General features: G+C 43.9%; 1 protein-coding gene across 1 annotated transcript in view; it reads right to left on the reverse strand.

Moving 5' to 3' along the window:
* Positions 1-8,708: 8,708 nt before the first annotated feature.
* LOC149340921 (uncharacterized) overlaps positions 8,709-19,672 on the reverse strand; it is a 114,853-nt gene continuing 103,889 nt past the window's right edge. Inside the window, exons 3-8 of the mRNA XM_089551361.1 lie at positions 19,259-19,394; positions 15,284-15,417; positions 14,430-14,631; positions 12,443-12,576; positions 10,880-11,153; positions 8,709-10,038 (exon numbers count right to left, since the gene is read on the reverse strand). Of these exons, the coding sequence (XP_089407487.1) occupies positions 9,947-10,038; positions 10,880-11,153; positions 12,443-12,576; positions 14,430-14,631; positions 15,284-15,417; positions 19,259-19,394 (972 nt within the window). The 3' untranslated portion in view covers positions 8,709-9,946. The remainder of the gene's footprint in view (positions 10,039-10,879; positions 11,154-12,442; positions 12,577-14,429; positions 14,632-15,283; positions 15,418-19,258; positions 19,395-19,672) is intronic.

Here is a 19,672-nt window from a genome sequence, read left to right on the forward strand (position 1 = left end):
CACATAATCGGTGAACATGCCCTTAACAGCTGTCACTTTAAAAGAAAAAAAGTTTTTGAATTCGCCAAAGACAACTACCACTCTGTTTCGGTTACAGAGGCCATAGCTCATGATTAAACGTGGCGCAAGATTTCGGTTAAGACCTATTAGGACGACGCCGAAGGCAATCCTGGAAAAAACTCGTGCTCTAAAATGCAGTAGTCATTCGGTCGTGACTTCAGGGGACTAAAATATTACTTTTCTCGTCTTTTGTGCTGGCGTGTTACCCCAGAAACGAAACGGATTTCACCACACACGCCGGGTTCATCTGCTCCAGAGCTCTCAGCGCCACTGCGACCTCTTTTCAGCGTAGACATACGCGCGCACGCTAAGCTCATTACTGCCGCCCGCTGGAGCGTCGTCTAGATTAATTAGCCGCCTTTTGGGCTTTGCGCGGGGTGCTCGGCGACGCGTTTGCGAACATTGAGTGCCTACACGCACGCGGTGCTGTTTGTCAAGGGAATGCGTTCCTACGCGACGAAAAGTCGTCACGAAGTGGGAAAAGAGAGACATCTACTAGTTTGGAGGGTTGTTGCCCCCCTAGTAATTTATTAACGTTTACGCGCTCGAGTTCCTCCGAAAATTCGGAGTTGATAACTCGCATGGTCAGAACCCGTCGCGAAGAGAGGAACAGTACTAATTAGGTATGCACTATAGAACGTTTGTGCATAGAGTTTAGAGATTTATCTTTTGTTTTATGTTTCTGTTACTACTCGACTCGAATCGAGTTACTTGACGTAGTTATTATGCTTGTAAATTCTTCTCGCGCAATGAATGACATTTCTACCGTCATTGGAGCTTTTGCACTCAATCGTTTTAATTAGCTGGACAGAATTACTAAAGTCAGCAGCACATCACCGCCATAGATCGTTACTCGTAAGTGCTGCATTCATTCAAAACTGAAGAGAAGAAAGAAAGTCGGTTGAGTCATCTGTTGCTGTATTTAAAGTAGCACGCCTGCTCGCTGTTATAACTTATGCTTTAGTGAGGTCAGGAACTGTCCTTGATGCATTTTTATAAACACCCTGACTGACAAGCAACGCCAAAGCGTTCCCTAGAAACTATTTCTAGGGAACTATAACCCTAACCATAGGAAGTGATTCGCTGTGCATCATGCCGTGATTGCAAATCTGACAATCACTGGAGCCGTCAACTGGCCAGAAGATTAGCGACACAGCGAAAATATAAACACAAAACCTGTGCTCGTGTCACTGTAGTTCCAAAACACTTTCGCCTTGTGAGTCAGTATAGTCACTGGCACTGTTGGTAAGGAGAAAGAGAAATCGAAATTGTCAAACCATAAGACGCATATATATATATATATATATATATATATATATATATATATATATATATATATATATATATATATATATATATATATATATATATATATAAATTAGCCCGGTAGTAATAAAAAAACGAAATAAAGGGGCTTCTCCAAGGAGGCTTCGAGTACACCGTTTCCTTGTGCCCTTCGCACCCTGGTATTCTGCCCTAATTTCCTTGTCCTACAGCTGCCGTGCTTCCTATTCTGCCGCTGAGGGTGATGTATTGCCTCTCCTCTGCTCACGACATCTCGCCGCCTAGCAATAGTAGGTGCCCCGCACGGACGGAGCCGGGGGTCTGTGTGAGCAGGGATAAGGAGCAAGGAAAAATAAATGCCACGAAAGGGAGAAAAAGGGGAAAAAAGAGGAAAAAGAAACCCAAGACGTTCCTAATGAGCGAGCTGTGTCGACGAACTTCCTCGGCGCGAGGACAAATTGGACAGCTCGGCCCGAAAGAATCTCGAATTGCGTTTCGCCACTTCTGGCATGCAAGTCGCGTTGACTCCCCGTGGGAAAGAGGGGCCACGTCGCGGAAGAATTTTGGAGATTTGAATGAGTCTCTACCACTTCGTGCGCAGCTATGTTTAACCATAAAAAGGCTTCTCAGGCCCAAAAAGTATTTCCTCTTTTTCCCAGAATGAGCATTCAGTGCTAGATTTGGCACAACTGCTGTGTACAGCAAAGCACTGAGAACGCGATGAAATGAGCCAGAGCAAGAAGACAACGGAACAGCCATTTCTTGGGATTTAGAAAACCGGCTTCATCGCGGCTTCTTGGTTGCAAATAGGTAACACACAGGTGAGCGAGTTCGTGGAAGCGTGTCACTAGGGCGCAGTGTAACAACAAAAGGCAATTTCATTTACTCCAAAAATGATCAGAAATTACGTTACAGAAACTAAAGGATGCGGCAGAGAACACATGGCTACGTGTCCTAATAGAACAGTTTCTTTTTACTTGCTCCATATTCCTGTTACCTAAAACGTTCTAAGATAATGTCAAAGCGTTCGCGCACGGGGTTGAAGAATTGAAAGTTTTGTTCCACCGAATGATTAAATTCGTCAACTGTTGCATCTTGCATCCGGCCCCGCTTTCGCCTACGCTGAATGCACGGTGCCTTGTCTCCTCTCTATACTTTGTTGAGTATAACAGAGAGTCTGCCAATTTAATTCATTTTTATCAACAGTGGCTGATATGTACAAGGTGCTCTATATTAAATTATTTGACAAAAAGTTGCTTTGCCAGAAAAAAAAGCGACAACATGCCGCCATTCAGTCTTCAACAGCGCTCGCTGACATTCAAATGCCTAGACCATTTCTTATGCTACGGTTTGTGAGCAGGAATTGAATACAGCAAAAAACTAAATGGCGGTTTTTATAAAATTCAAGTAAAAATAACTGCATAAATATGGAAAAGAGTTATTTTGAACATTGAGGGCACCTCCTATGTCAATAACACCTGCTATGTCAATGCTATGTCAGTATGTTAACGTGGCTCTATGTAATTGCCCTTCACTTGCCATTTCCTAGTTAACTGAGGAACTGGTGTGACGTCATAATCTGGCCATAGTGGCTCTTCAGCACTTCCATTTAAGCATTCTTCAATACTTCCATTTAAGCGGCTCTTCAACACTTCCATTTAAAATGGAGGTCAATTTAAACAAACATCTCTTGTTTCCACAGTCGGCAGCAAAGTTCGCTGAGAGCAGGTATGCGGAAGACAGAATATTTTGACGCTGTCACGCTAATAAAGTGACTCAAATGCCTGCAGGCATGAACAGACGTGTATTCTTAGTTGGTATCAATACCCGGCGACTGAGTTGCTAGGCAACACTCAAATTGTTCCTGAGCACACGAATCCCGTAAACGTTTGCTGCCGGCTCTACAGTACCTGAATACAACCTCCAAACGAATGACAGCGGCTATACTGCCAGCTGTCCTTCGTAGCAGTTGAATGCACCGCCGTACCCAGTGCCAAACTTGTGTGGACACTGCAGCATGTTGGTAGTTGTCGCTGAACTATGTATTGTGTGCATTGTTGATGACGTGTGCATTGTGCGTCGCGAGGACCGCCAGCAGGATTAGCGTCGATGGAAGGTGCACCGGCCAATATCGTTCAGGCGGATGGAACCGCTTCGGACGCTGGTCGCGTGACAGCGGGCAGCCTGTCGATAATGATGTCATTCCCCCCGGCTGCGTTCGAACGTGCGGTCACAGCGCGAGGAAAAGTCGGGGGACGCGCCCACATCGGCTTTGGCGAGGCGAAGTGGCGTGCTCTGGCGGTGGGCTGATTCACGCCGGCCTCGGCTGAGTCGGCGTCTGTGTCCTGGCTGGCTGACACTTCAGGGCGTTCAGTTTGCGAGGAAACAAACCTCTGGACGCACAGTTGCGCCATCAGCCTAACCGAGATGAACAGACCATAACAACGAAACAGAGTTCTATTATTTGCCTTAGCATAACAAAGGATTGATTGAAAACTTTATTTAAAGAATGGCAATTATCGGAACCTTGGGTGGTCCGCCTATTCCGGCAGTCCACTGCCCTGCGCCGCAGCGTGGGCCCTGCGAACCAGTCCTCGTTGCTGGTCGGGGTCCTCGCTGTGCAGATTGGCCTCCCACTGCTACAAGTTGGGATTGGGAAGTCTGTCTCTAGCAGGATTGAATTGGCATGCCCACACCATGTGAAAAGCTGTAGCTGTTTCTCCACAGTGGGAGAACTGTGGTTTTTACAGTGAGGGGTACCATTGGTGGAGTTTAAGTGGAGCTACGAGAGTATCTGTTTACATTACACAGCCCATTATCAGCTTCGCCGAACACCTACACGCTTACAGACAGGCCAGACAGACATACCCCACACCTCACAAAACTCTAGACAAGGCAGAAGAACACACCCTTCGCCGACTACAAACATAACAAAGGAAAGCTATGTAGTTTCTCGAAATACTTGAAGGGAAGGGAAAAACACTGTCTTCGCCCTCGCTCGGGGCGCAAATTGCAACAATCGTTATACCGTGCTCCACCCTCGCCCAGGTGCGGTTCCATGGCAGAAGTAGGCTTAAAGCTGTGTAGAACTGGTAGTTTTTTCACTCTATGATTTTAGAGATGACATGCACGTTGTCTCGGTACTCGTGCAACGGTCAATCAATGGCCACTTGTTACTCATTAGGCTCTATTTTTAGGCAGTGCGGTCAAGGCTTCTGTCTTGATTTGGCTGGTGTTTCATAGACTTTGAACAACTGGAAAAGTCAAAGCCAAGTTTATTTCGTTCATCACTACACAAAAAATTAGCAGAGGTACCATTTGTGAAGGAAATCAAATTGACTAAATTATTGTGCTCCCTCTGCTGTGTTGGGTCAGGGAGGTTCACGATATTTAAATAAAAAAATCACTGTTTAGATAATGCTCGGTATTTGCAAGAAAAATATACATTGATAATAGCTGGTTTGGAGTAGAGCACTGTTATTTAAATAAATCGAAACATTGCGTTTAAGGTACTGAAAGGATTTTAATAAAATTGCGAGAATTAAAAAAAAAAAGCAGCATAATGGCAAGCGTCTTGGAAAGGTGTTTGCTTAGGATATTTTTTAGGAGCAAGTCTCAGTAAAAGACAAAAAATTGACAAAGTTTTATATTCAGAAATTCATACCTTTGCTAAAGATATTAAGGAAAATTGTATTGTTTTTTTTGCGTTTCACCTCCATAGAAACCTCCACTCACTCACTCACTCACTCACTCACTCACTCACTCACTCACTCACTCACTCACTCACTCACTCACTCACTCACTCACTCACTCACTCACTCACTCACTCACTCACTCACTCACTCACTAACTCACTCACTCACTCACTCACTCACTCACTCACTCACTCACTCACTCACTCACTCACTCACTCACTCACACTCACTCACTCACACTCGCTCACTCGCTCACTCACTCTCACTCACTCACACTCGCTCACTCACTCTCTCACCCACCCACCTACCCACTCACTCACTCTCACTCACTCACTCTCTCACCCACCCACTCACCCACTCACTCACTCGCTCACTCACTCACTCACTCACTCACTCGCTCGCTCACTCACTCACTCACTCACTCACTCACTCACTCACTCACTCACTCACTCACTCACTCACTCACTCACTCACTCACTCACTCACTCACTCACTCACTCACTCACTCACTCACTCACTCACTCACTCACTCACTCACTCACTCACTCACTCACTCACTCACTCACTCACTCACTCACTCACTCACTCACTCACTCACTCACTCACTCACTCACTCACTCACTCACTCACTCACTCACTCACTCACTCACTCACTCACTCGTGCTTAAAAGATGTCGCTTTCGCCTCCGAGCAGTATTTGGCACACATGCCCAGTGAAGCAATACATTATCGAAAGGTGAGGTAATAAGATATTTATTCACTCTTTTTGACCACGTCCATACATGCATTCGTTTGGCGTTCACAGTCATACGAACTTAGTGACTCTGGCGGTCACCGTCACAGTAGGATAATGTAAAACTAATTTTGTCGACTAGCAACGCTGGAAAAAGTGAATTTTGTTGGCGCTTTAAAATCAAGAAGCGATGCCTTGCCCTATGGTGTACGTTCTTGGTGGCGTGGTGAACTGGCTCTAGGAAGGAGCAACATTTTCACTCATAGCACATAAAGGCAGGTAGCAAAGTATCACCGGCTACCTTCAGCTGTCAATCTTTTCGACAGAAAGTACTGCAGCATAGTGCTTAGGCGGTGTATTTTGATAGAGATACAAAGAAGGCGAGAAAAAAGAAGTACCTACTACAGACTGCGCATTGGTAAGTGGTGTGCCTTCTAAAATGCGATCATGGCCGAGATAAGATATAACTTTCTGGTAATTCCTCGGGGCAGTTTGGAACGAAAGACGATATACTCGAAAAACACCAAGTTAAACACAGTTAAGAAAACTGTTCCAACATGAAAAAAAAAAAAACGGACGCTTCTGTGGTGGTTTTGGGGAATCAGATGTAAAATAACCGGTATTACACACATACATTAAGGAAAAGATATTACGAGCGAATCGATCACTCTATCGAAGAAGCACCTGCACTTGTGTCTAATCTATGGATGCCACTAGATACCTTTTAAATACAACATTAAAGCTATATCTTTGTTACACTCTCTCATGAACTGGCAGTTAGGCTAACGAAAGGTAATAATTAAGGAGCACGTGCAAAGAAGGGTTGCTAACAGGAAATATTTATCATCTTCAACATTCCTATATAGTTTGCGGCGATGAGTAAAAGTGTATTTACAACTGTGCGTGTATGTACAACCATCACTGTCAGTGTGTGGCACTGGGACTTGACCTGATGAAGCGGTGTTCTTCGGGACATACGATGCTCGCACATATGCGAGCAATTTCACACACACTTGCGGTATTCTTTATATATCTCTTGAATGATCATACAAGCACAGTCAATGACTTAATTAATTACGTTCGGTCAAGGAAAAGCACCATGACACATGACATGACTGATGAAGAAAGGTTACAACAAGAGCTAAACCATAGTGATGAGGCGCAGCCTACAAATGCGAGTTCGAGCAACACGTGTTTCGAAGGAGCCGAATAAAAACACATATAGATTTCTAATGCCGAAAAGTCATGATGTGAAAACAAGTCACTGTCAAATTCACGTTAGTATGTATGGTACATTGCCATTGCATTTTTTCATTTGTTCTCAAGAGGCATTCGCAGGCGCACTTGCTCAGTAATGCACACTGCAGCAATCTTATTGGTAAATTTAGTTTACGAGACAGTTGGGCACGGTGATATTGGAAGGCCAGGATGATTAAGTAGACAATCAGCACAGGACATGAATGTGTGGTCTCGTCAGTTTGGAACATATAGAGCACAACTGAAAATACGATTTATTTTCGTTTTGGCAAGCAGCCCGGCTGTTAAATTTCTATTTGCTGAAGTTTTCTTTTTCTTCTTGCATCGCTAACGTAATGTAATAGTTGTTTATATATATATACATATATATATATATATATATATATATATATATATATATATATATATATATATATATATATATATATATATATATATATATATATATATATATATATATATATATATATGTGTATCATTAGGAGCGACAGGCCTCGGCAGCGCTGTTTAAAACCATAATTTACAATGTTTCAGCATTGAGTTAGCCACATACCTTTGTGTGCTTTTCAAAGACTTCGTTAGGTAGAACGAAAAAAAAAGAAACGATGTGCTCCACAGAAAATGTCGGTGCGTTTCGTCCTTAAGGCAAGACAATACAAAAGGAAAAACATGACAAACATGACACGAAATGATCGCACCAACAGGTAGCCTTATTCAACGACTAGACACCCACGATGAAAGGTTGCTTGAAGGAAGATACGTACACGGGTATCACTCACTCATTTCGTAGCGTCACACTACTGTTTCTTGATCTCTATATACAAACATCACCGTCGTAATCGAAGAATTAAAGCCCAGTAAGCGTTTCCTCTTATGGGCTACAACAACGTCCAGACGCAATTAAATATAAATGAAACGCGAGCCAGGGAGAGGCAAAATGCTAACTAGAAAAACACAATGCTGTCAGGGCAAGAAGCAGGGCAAATATGTGTTTTCACATAGAACATTATGGACTTGTGTCTGCAGATGTCCTTTCATGCACAGCAAACGTGGTTGACACTTGTACAAAGAAAAGCTAAATAAGTGGTGGGCATTCATCTCGGTCTTGCTGTAATCCCTTGCTGTAATCCCCCCCCCCCCCCCTCAGGGGCATATTATTTTTATTTCCTTTTTGGTTGCCCCAACCTAACAAATGTAATCCCCCCCCCCCCCCCCCCCCCAAGCAATACACCGAAAGTGTCCAACTTCGCTACCTTGCTGCGACAGAGCAACAGACCCATCAGCTACCGATATCGAGTTTCGCATTTAGGCGCTATTGCGCATCGATATCCACGCTGTTGAATTCCCGCTTGTCTGCTGACTCTTTTATGAGCACTCGATAGAGGTTGAAATTGGTTGACAGAAAACACAAACTCACCCGGATCTTATTATGCTCGCGAGGAGGCTGGTAACTGAAAGCATCGTTTTGTAATAGATGTTTAGCTGTTTCGATGTTTCGAAATATAGTTTATTTCGCTATTTGGCTCTGGAGCTCGTTTTATGAAGCAGTGCTTTTATGTGTAGTTTCCTGTTGAGCTTTTCTTTTGTACACATAAGGAAAGATGACGCCAGTGGTACTTCTATTCTGTACTGCTCCCCCCCCCCCCCCCCCCCCCCCCGACACATAGTTTAGAGCGATCAAAGCAGGAACGAAAAAAAACATCAAATGCATTATCGTCATTACTTCGTGTGAGAAAAAAAAAATTCGCCTCTTGAATAAACGGAAGTTACAAGGACGGTAATAGAAATCGTGTGCAGGCTGTGGTACGAAACAGTAATAAAAAAGATTAAGACAGGAAACGACTTTACACGCCAGCCAACATACTACGGGAGGTTTCTTGGACTTGCTTCTCCGTAATCTGTTTCACACACTGGACCGGCTACAGTAAGAGCTCATGCACTTCATAGCAGTACATGACCACTTGTCACCATTAGCAACTCCTCACTCCAACAGTGCATGTTTGGGAAAGCTACAAATATTTGACTCTTCACTTAATAAAGTGAGCTTTACAACGTCGCTAAAACAGTGTCCACTCGTGCAACTAACATTACATACGTGCGGTCATATTAACAATTCTGGCTTCAGAACTTTCAGTTTGTGCATCTGTTCGCAAACAAAATTTGTACATCTTCGCTTAACGCACCATAAATGGATATGTAAAAAAAAACAATTTCTCGCAAAGCACTGCTCGACCATTGAAGAACACTTCGCCTATCTTTGTTATAGTCCCATAGTGATGCTGTGCTTATAAAGTAGTAACCAGATCAGTCACCCCACTCTGAGAATCCTGTGTTATAACACACATAGCAATTCTGATTCATTCTCTATCTTTGCATGAAAACATTTTTATATACAAATGCAAACCGGATCATAGCGTCATTTGCGTCCAGTTGCTTAGAAACTTAAAAAAATTAAGGAACAAAAACTTTCGAAATTGACTATGCCCCAGTTTTCAAAGATTATTATCGCACATCTACAAGACTATATCATGCAGGTGGGAAGAAATTCACTCTACTAAGCTACAAAGAAAGGAGAGAAACATTACTGTCACACGAAGTCAGGCTCTATGTACGATCTCAACGAGATTTATAGTTTGTTCAAATATCAATAACTGCAGTCATACCCACGATCACACTTCGCGTACACACGAACCCAATCAGTGTAACAACCACATAGGTCCATCTCCTTGTCAACAACTCGAGTCAGGACATGAATCAAAGGCACTGAATTATGTACATGATTGCTCAGTCCCCAAAACAACGGCCACGAATGAAGTTGACGCGTGAAAGAAACTTGTCGGGCGCCGATGCATGATTATCGAAGACAGTAACCAAGCTTAGCTGCACGGGAGACAACGCGTCAATTTTTAGTCCATGCTCATCGAACACACATGACGAGGAGAGCGATCGCTGTGCTTCGGAGAAAGATGACCACGGACGCAGATGGCGGCGAGCTGTTGGAGCCGGCAACTGCAAAAAGGGGACAGTAAAAATCGGCTCAGTAAAGCACTTGGTGACGTGCATCTTTCGAATTTTTGGAAAGAGCAATGGTAACAAGAAGGAGCAAAAATGAGGATAAACAGTGAGTCTATAGTTATATAGAAATATGAGGATGCTTATCGAATACATTTTTGCTGGCCACGTGGATGTACCATCGGTTCAAAAAGTTTGCGGTCCACCTCGTCGCTCCGCTGGCGCAGCGGCGCGATGGACCGTAAACATTTAGGACAGACTGTACGTTTAGCAAACCTTGATCGTTAGTTTTAAGGTGTATCTAGCTCAATGAAATGTGCATTGTTTCACTTTCAGTTCTCTAAAAGAAAATCGCGTAACTGAAACGCTCGACAATTACCGAAAATTACCTGAAATTCGCGTGCCGCACTCAAAGTGAAAATAAATGACTTCCAACATGCCAACATGACGTTCAAGACAGCAATGTGCAGAGATATTAGTCGATAACATATTTTGTCTCTGCTGTTTGCCACCTGTAAGGTACGGCACCACCGATAGCGTGTATTTGTCTCAGAAGAGAAAGTAAGTTGCTCATCACGTCAAGGCACTCTGCATATTTCAGTTTCTATCCTGTGCTTTTTTACTCATATCTTTTTATTATCCTATAGCTTTCGTCATCCTGTACTCAATTGCTCCTGTTTCTCTCTGGCGTCTTTCAGCTCCTTCACCCCTTCCCTGAGGGAGCTACACAGGTAAACACCCAGAGTGAGGCAGATACCACGCCTTTCCTTTCTTCACAATCTCCTACTCCTCCTCACAACATGCGAGCCGTATGTGGAGCAGGGGATCCGCCACGCACCGGCGCCGTAGTGTCCGGGAACATGCAGCCCCGACGAGGAGCGGTGGCTGCTGCCCAGCACGAACTCCTTTTCGGAGTACGAGTCGCCCCCTGGCGAAGAAGACGAAGTGGGAGGACCCCTTCCCCCGTTCTGCAGCGTGGCGGTGCATTTGATGCGCATCTCGTCGTGCAAGAAGTGGCTGGGCCGCACCGTGAACCGCAGGCCCAGTGACGTCACCAGGCGGCCGGAATCGAGCCGCTGGAGCGGGTAGTGCACCAGGTACCGGTTCGACACCTGCGTGCCCCACGTACGATTCCAACCTATCTTCGGAGTTTTGCATCGGCTGTGGCATCAATGGTTACATCACTCGACATGCTTTATGGTGGCGTGCAGCTTATCTTATCGCTTCTTTTTTTTCCAGCCTTATAAAGATCAATTTACCTGTTGTTAGCCCGAAGGCAGCGCACAGTATACTGTTATACAACTGCTTAAGTTTCGGTATGCGTGACAACGTATCCCTTAAAAAGTTAACATCCTGTATTGCCTTCTGTTTTCTGTTCACTTGAAAGACATTCGGTAGCTTGTTTAAGATTAGAAACTTTCCTGTTACGCGTAGCTTTCACAGTGAACTCCGTTACAGATACTGCAAAAGTGAGCGCCTGCCAGACATCTATGGAAAAGGCGGAATGCCTTTTGGCAGCGGATTCTTTGTCACTGCACACGCTCACTGACTAAAAACGTAGTCTCTCAGGCATGACAGTCACCATCTGCTCACTCCATCCTCCATTACCTTTACCCGTCTAACTGACTAAAAACGTAGTCCCTCAGGCATGGCAGTCACCACTGCCCACCCCTTCCCCCATTACTTTTATCTGTCGTATCGCTGCGTCTATTTTCTTTTAACCTGCACAATTTCATTGCTACTCTACAATTTTCACTTCAGTACTGTTCTGTCCGAAGTGCTGCTGCTTCACACACAAGTATAGAATGGAAGTGGGCTCATATTGTGCCGAGTTAATGATAAGTACAGTGGATCTAATTGCTCCAGCGGGAGCGAGGAATTAAGAGGTTGGTATTAAGGTGAAAGCCTTTAATAGCTCATACTGTCGTTCGTTAACAAAGCGTGTCACACGCGTTTAACTCTGGAACTAAAAGAGATAGAAAAAAACCAATGGCTGGTTCAGATAGAGGAGGAAAAAATGAACCTAGAAGCCGGGTTTGATGACTGTAGATTAGTTAGGTAAATAATTACAGGCAAAAATGTCGAAATTGCTTCGAAATAACGCAGACGTCGATATAGCCACAAGAACGTGTGATGTCACATCCACCGGAAGTCGCTACGGCACAGTGAAAATTGTCACAGAATGGTAGGAAAACATCGAATTTGTGTCATATTAGATTTAAAAATGTGTAATTAAGCGTAATTAACACTTAAGATCCTCGAAAGATGTATAATTTGGGTATCGATATAGCCACGGGAACGGTGTGACGTCACAACCACCGGAAGTCGTCATGGCATAGTGTTCTCGGCTTTCGCCTCTCAACACTTTAGTTGCCAAAATGACCTCGCAATTTTTACGAACCTCTTTATCGTTGAGGTGCCACTGGAGCTCGACGGGGCGCCCGTAGCGCGAGTAACTACAGGTGACGTTCACCAGATCACCCACGTGATAGCTCGCCTGACCACCCGTTATAGAGGGCTTGTCGTCGTCCGTGCCTGCACAGTTTGAATAAGGAGAGGAAAGAAACAGATCAGAAGTAAGTGGCGCCATCTGCAGGCTGAAGGGGGAAATTACTAAAATTTCTGCCGGCTGCTGCCTGGGTATGCTAGGTTTCGCTGCTGGAAAAGTCATGCAGAAAATGGACATTAGTTTCAACGTGATCGGGCTGTATATAGCGCTAAGAACAACCCCGCTATGGTCTGCTTTCATTGAGCCTCTGCAGACTTTTAGTACTGGTGGACTTAAGCCACGAAGTAAATCGTGTTGTTACTTTTGATGTGAAAGGCAAAAATATACGTGTGTAAAACACAGAAAGAGAATACGAACACGTTTATGAGACATACTACCCGTTCAAAATATAAATTTGAATTTATTTACATTGGTGAAATTACTCTGCATCACGTAATGACCTGCAAATAACATTATACGATGAGAGGGGCCAAGAAAGCGGAGACTTGTATCACACAAAATCAAAACTCATGATTACACTAAACACTAGTACTTTTCTAGTGGGAACTGTAAGCGCGTTCTACTCAAGCGTGAATATCATTTCGAGTAGTGCTTGTGCGCACTGGCATACTGCATTTCCAAAATACTGTCAGCGTCATATGAAACGTGCACAAGTCGACTGCAAGCGGAAGAGAAAAAGGTGAAGGTTTTATTCCAGGAAAACTGAGTACTAGCACGCTTGATATTCACTTCCAGGAAGCGAAGACCATTGCGTAGAAGTAGTAATAGACCGTGCCGGTATAATTATTCTGCGTTTGTATTCTTGCGCTCGCGCTAGTTATTCTGTTCGCGTGACATCTGACGCTGATAATACGTGTAGGCCAGGGTAAAACTGGGGCACAATATGTGTACGTGTTCCATGCGAAACCTTCGTGCGCGCTGAGTTTGGCCGAACACTTTGACAAAACGGGACATTATAGAAAATAATTACCTGCTTTCAATGAATATTTTTGTGTTGCTTAACAGGAATACTAGAAATGCAAACAACATTATTTTAATTACCTTGTAACCCGAAACGCCTGTGGTCAGCACCTAATTCAATATTGCGTGACGAAATATGGAATAGTGTGCCACTTGAAATTAAAATGGCTAACAATTTCCTGTTTTCTGTTATGCGCTTCTACTTTTCAAAGATTGAGGGTTATGTTTGTTAATATTTTTATGTCTGCTGTTGAGTGTTGCTCGCTATTACTTTGTTCACTGATCATTTATAACCGAGTTTCATGTTGGTATCTTTTGTTGCTGTAATAACAAATGTGTACACTGGGCCGATACTGGCTTCGGCTATTGGCCCAGCTGTTTTTGCAAACGTTTTGTAATATCTGAAGTGAAAAGAAAGAAAGTAAGAAAGAAAGAGGAAAGAAAGAAAGATAGAAGGAAAGGAAGAAAGAAAAAGCGAAAGGAAGAGAGAAAGAAAGAAAGGAAGAACGAAAGAAAGAAAGAAAGAAAGAGAGAAAGAAAGAAAGAAAGAGAGAAAGAAAGAAAGAAAGAAAGAAAGAGAGGAAGAAAGAAAGAAAGAAAGAAAGAAAGAGAGGAAGAAAGAAAGAAAGAAAGAAAGAAAGAAAGAAAGGAAGAAAGAAAGAAAGAAAGGAAGAAAGAAAGAAAGAAAGAGAGGAAGAAAGAAAGAAAGAAAGAGAGAAAGAAAGAAAGAAAGAGAGAAAGAAAGAAAGAAAGAAAGAAAGAGAGGAAGAAAGAAAGAAAGAAAGAAAGGAAGAAAGAAAGAAAGAAAGGAAGAAAGAAAGAAAGAAAGAGAGAAAGAAAGAAAGAGAGAGAGAAAGAAAGAAAGAAAGAAAGAAAGAAAGAAAGAAAGAAAGAAAGAAAGAAAGATTCGTCCGCGTACCCGTGCTCTTGGCATCTTGCGCGGCCACGATCTCCTCGCTGGAGAGCGAATACGCCTCGGATACGGTGGCCGTGCACTTGAGCTTCATAGTGCCGTAGGTAAAGTGGCGAGACTCGGCTGTGAAGGTCATCCCCAGGGACGAGTGGTACAGCTGGTCCCGGTCACGGAAGATGGGGTACATCTTCTCGTACTGAGGAGGCACCTGTGGCATTGACATCAGGGAAAAGAGAGTGAGAGAGAGAGAGAGAGAAGATGTAGAGGGGAAGGCACAGAAGTTGAGGGACATGAAGGAAGAATTGAAGTGTATCTACACTGATGCATTACCCCTTTCGTATGTCAAAGTGACTACTTTCCCTGAAAACAGGGCGAAGAATGGCGGACAGGTGTCGCCACCATCGACCATTTCTGCAAGTACATTGCGGTGATGTCAGGTTAAATCCTTTGTCGAATAGAACTCAGAACGTAGGATTACGCGCCTGGATATGGAAGAAAATTTTGTACCACTACTTATAATTTTTTATCGCTCAGCGAAGTAGAAAACTGAACGTAAAAAATAAGCCGAAGCAAGCTTACGTCAGCAGACGACATCGATAACGTTAGGTGTTTGAATCGGAACATTCACCAAAAATGTTTCAATTTTAACTCCAATATTCTCGCTGATGACACCGCATTTTGCTACCGAGCTAACGGTGAGGGAGCTACAGAAGGCCTGTCTATCGAGCTGTATTACGAAAAAAAAAAAAAACTGATCTCCCCAGTTTCTGTTTGACCAGGTACAGCGCCAAGTCAGCTGCCATCAACACTTCCAGGGTTATAAGGGAGAGAGAGAGAGAGAAAAATAGGCATGCACTCACCTCTTCGCCGTTGATGTACCACGTAAGCACTGCTGGTGGCTTCGTCGCACCCGCGTGGCACGTAACGTTGACCACGTCCCCGACTCTGTAGTGCGGCTTGGTACCGCGAATCTCGGGGCCCTTTTTGGGTAACACTGCATTGAGAATAAAACGAAATAGAAAGGAGAACAAGAAAAGAGTGAACGCGTGTCATAGATTGCTGTCAACAGTTGGCGTGCATTTCTATACGCACGTAGTCAGCGCCCGTATGTACAGTACAAAGGATAGTTGGCATGCTTTAGTCTTGAATTTGTCCCTTTTCTTTTTTTTGCATTAAAAAGATGAAGGACGCGTGCATCTCAAGACTACCGATAGAGCTGCTGATGCATGAAATTACTCGGCTGCTACCACTTCCACATTCTTGCAATAGTCGTTAAGAAGGCTTTGCAGCCAACTATAGCTGTTATCAGTGAGGAAATGAGAACGTAGCTGCGTAAAGAAATGTAAGAGTAAGCAGTAAAACTGACTAAATCACACGCCAGTTCCCGCCGTCGCCTGCCTACTCTAGAAGGTCCTCGAACTGAGCATGTGCCAGTGAGTGTATTACACGTCCTAGAAACTCATCACCATGCAGTTTTTTTTTATTGAAGGCTTTAGAGAGTTTCACTTTTCCGCTCCGGCCAAAACACAGTGATTACAGTGTCATCTTGTCTTCGGGCCTATGCTCCTCCTAGGTATCAATGAAGCGATCGGGCCAGCCGGCGTTGCCTGCGTACTGGTGTGTTTTTTTCGCGTCATAGAAAGAATTAGGATTTACCCCGACGCTGATTATCCTATAGATTTCGGGGATCAGAACTAGCTTTGTTGGCACGTTGCGACGCAGCGAACTAGTTTCTAAGCTCACTAGCGCAATGTCATAAAATACTACCACACAATGCGTTACGATAATGTTACGCACTTCAGTAAATTCTGCCCGTAATAAGTGCGACGACACGAATTTCCTAGCACAAATTTAGAAATTGTCACCGTGATTTAGCCTCAAGTATTTACATATTGAAACTACAGCAAACTTCCAACATAAGCAGGTTTTATCAAGATCAATATTATGCACGTAAATGTTTTCCCACGTACTTGGCGCACCACGCGCAGGTTGTGCAAGTTATGCAGCTGAACCGGCAACAACATTGCGTCGGGCTCATTGTAAACAAGGATCCTATATCAAAGGTTCTTGCGGTTCTCGCAGAACAAAAAAATTCAGTCCCTTTTTAGTTCACTTGTTTTTTTTTTTTTGTACGTTGTGCTTAGCCTTACGAAACGAGTCTCGAGAGGGTGTGGACTCTGAAAAAGCTTCTGTTCGTTTCGATCCTCTCATAATACACGCTTGCTTTTTCTTGACAACGCTTGCAATGAAAATGAGGAAACCTTACTTCAAACGAACCCGCTGTTCCGATAAGATGTTTATGCTACGAGCAAGCCCTGATGTCGAGATGAGAAAAGTAAGCAGCACTGGCACGTTGCTTGCAACGTCACTGTGCTTTTTGGGATGGGCGAATGGTTCGGTTATGTTTTGTTTGCAGCAAGGAGTTCGCGCCCACGAGACACGCTCTTCGTATTTTGTGGGCAGTGCGAACTTTCATGATAACAACCTTGCTGCTCACACCCATGAAACACCGTTCGCGCTGAAGAACTTTGTCCGCAAACTCGCTTGTTTGTTTGTTTTACCGGATCCGTGAACCCTGGAAGATTAGGCACAACGCTGCGAGTGGCGTAAACGAAGTACGACGTCTGTTTCAAGAAGATCCCGAGCGAGACTTTATCCCACAGCGAAACAAGCACCTTCATGGACGGCATAACTTGTGAAAACGGGGGAGCGCAAACTGACCTGACATCTGGATATATTAAACTATAACTTGGGGCTCATCGTGAGGAAGCACTAAGGGGTGTGCAGTTTAGCGGGAAATTTTATAAGAATTAAACTTTACCACCCACGATTTGTGACTGAGTGAAGCCTGCGCTTGCCTGTGTGCAAATTCTGTCAAAAGTTTCATAAGGGCCGTATGATTAAAGTAATAATCCATAACATTATTTGAAATCAACTGCAGGTTTTCACACTCATCTCTGACATCAGAAATTGAGTATGAGCTAGCAACTTTGTTAAACATTCTGGTATTTTGTATACAAAGATTAAACAAATTAAACGGAAGAACATAAGACACAATTTATGAGTGATGTTAATTTATCTTCTATTTCTTCTAGGGGATTGTTTGATCTAGAAGGAGAGTGTGGGGATAGATCACTGTTGGGAAAACATCTGAGTTGAGTGGGGAGGGCCAGAAGAGCAGCAATGACGTGGAGCGAAAGTACTGCGGTTTCAACGCATCGATACGTTTTAGGCGTACTTTGCTTCAACGTAATCCCGTATCTAGCATTCCTTGTTTTCGTTTTTTTTTTCTGGTGCTCTTTTTATCAAAATTGCTTTAAATTTAACAGCATTTTTTTGCTGTAAAAACAAAAACAAATAATATAGACTGCAGAGCCGGTGGAACATTTCTCGCATGTTACTCTTCCAAGACCAATCCACGACTTGGCGAAGTATAAAAACTTTCGTTACATGTGTAGCCCTATGATAAGCAGAAAATTACATGCTATCATTCCGTACTTCGAAGTATCCTGAATTTCATTACCCATGTAAATGAGAAAAACGCGTCGTTGTAAATCTCTCAGAAGGGTAGAAACAGCGGAAGGAATCCATGAGTCAATAAGCATCGACATTAAGCAGCGTATTCTGCGATTGCGCTTTAAAACCTGTACGCTTTGGGAGTTCGGGCCAGAGGTGGCGAAATATTGCAACTCAACGTGGTATGAGTGCGCTGAAAAAGGCAAAGCGTTCACTGAAAACGGTTGTCAGGAGGCTATCCATTTCTCTATACAGCGATCACCGCAGATAGATATATGTACAATTTCATGGCATTGCGGCGCTTTTGAAGATGCTGGAAGGACTACAAACAATAATGACGACAGCTTCCCGTTTTAGCAAGTTCGCTGGGAGTAAAGTGTGGCTGGAACACGGCATCCGTAACATGAAGAATACCAAAGCGTTTCAAGTTTCGCGCTTGGGTTTTAAGACAAGCACCTGAGTCAACAGCCGTTCACTTACTCTACACAAAAAGCGGGACTCGAACTTTTTTGAACGCCGCGATGCGGGTCCACAACAGAAGCTGGAAGCGGATTTCCCACTTTCTTTTTCTTTTTCGAACAAAGATCCGAGTCGTCCGGTCACCTCGTTCTGGAAATGTACTTCCGGCAACACGCCGTGTCAAATAGCTCAAAAGAAGAAAGAAGAAAGAAGAGGGGACGGCAGTAAACAAAGGCGAGGAGACGGAAACAATGCGGGCCAAAGAAACTGAGTGAAAACTGAGTTTCAGCATCTGTGAACTCCTCTGAGACTGCGCGAAATGGACTTTTCCAGTCTCTCCCGGCTTTCTACTCCTAGTAGTTCTGCTTGCCTTTTCAGTTCTAGATGTGTAACTTCGGAGATACTGGCTGCCTTCCTCTGAAGCGTAAGGGCGTGTAAGCGAATCAAAACAATGTCTCAGACCGAGCGCATTGAAAAAAGTACAAAAGATTAGAAGTCAGGAGCCTTCATGTGTGGGCAGATCGGCTAAGTCTCAGCGAAAGTGGACGCTCGGTTTACAACTCGATGGCCGGTTCAACTGTACAGATGTTCTTCATCTCAGCACAGGACGAAGAGCCCGGGAACGTATACTTTTAGGCCTTTTTTCGCCTAAAAATAGGAGCGCCTTTTTACACTTCTGAATGATATTCCTCTCGGCGGCTCGATAATAATTGACGGTCTTGGCAAACCACAATGAAAGTTAATTTTTTTAATTGCATGTAAATCGCACTTATCTCTCTCATGTGCAAGAATAATTTCTTCTCTGATCGACTCCTCGTCTTCCGTCGCCCCTTACTCTTCGGTACAGACTGTTTACTTACCGTAGACCTTGAGCTCTTTCTCGGAGCGCACAGTCTGGAAGGAGGGCGCATCTGCCGACACTTCGCAGGCGTAGAGGCCCTCCGACTTCAGGTCCGTCTCTTTCAGGTACAGACTGCCGACAGAGGTGCGACTTGTCTGCACGCAAACAAAGTGAAAAACGAAATACGGTCAATGTTTGCTGCACGGGCTTGATAGGTTACGAACTAAGACAGGGGCAATTGGAGAAGGTATTTAGGGAAAGAAGGAAGGGGGATTCTTATTCACAGAATCCATTCTTTGGACATTTTTGTCGTTAACAAAATTGGAGGTCAGTGGAGTTAGTTGACGTCAGGAAGACCATGGACAATTTATATCTTGGCTAGGGGTGGGGGAGTGGGGGGAGGGGGGGGGGGGGGGGCTCTATTTGCTCGCGA

The sequence above is a fragment of the Amblyomma mixtum genome, chromosome 6, assembly GCF_055824585.1.
Source record: "Amblyomma mixtum isolate Tamu chromosome 6, ASM5582458v1, whole genome shotgun sequence".
NCBI classification, from domain to species: Eukaryota; Metazoa; Arthropoda; class Arachnida; order Ixodida; family Ixodidae; genus Amblyomma; species Amblyomma mixtum.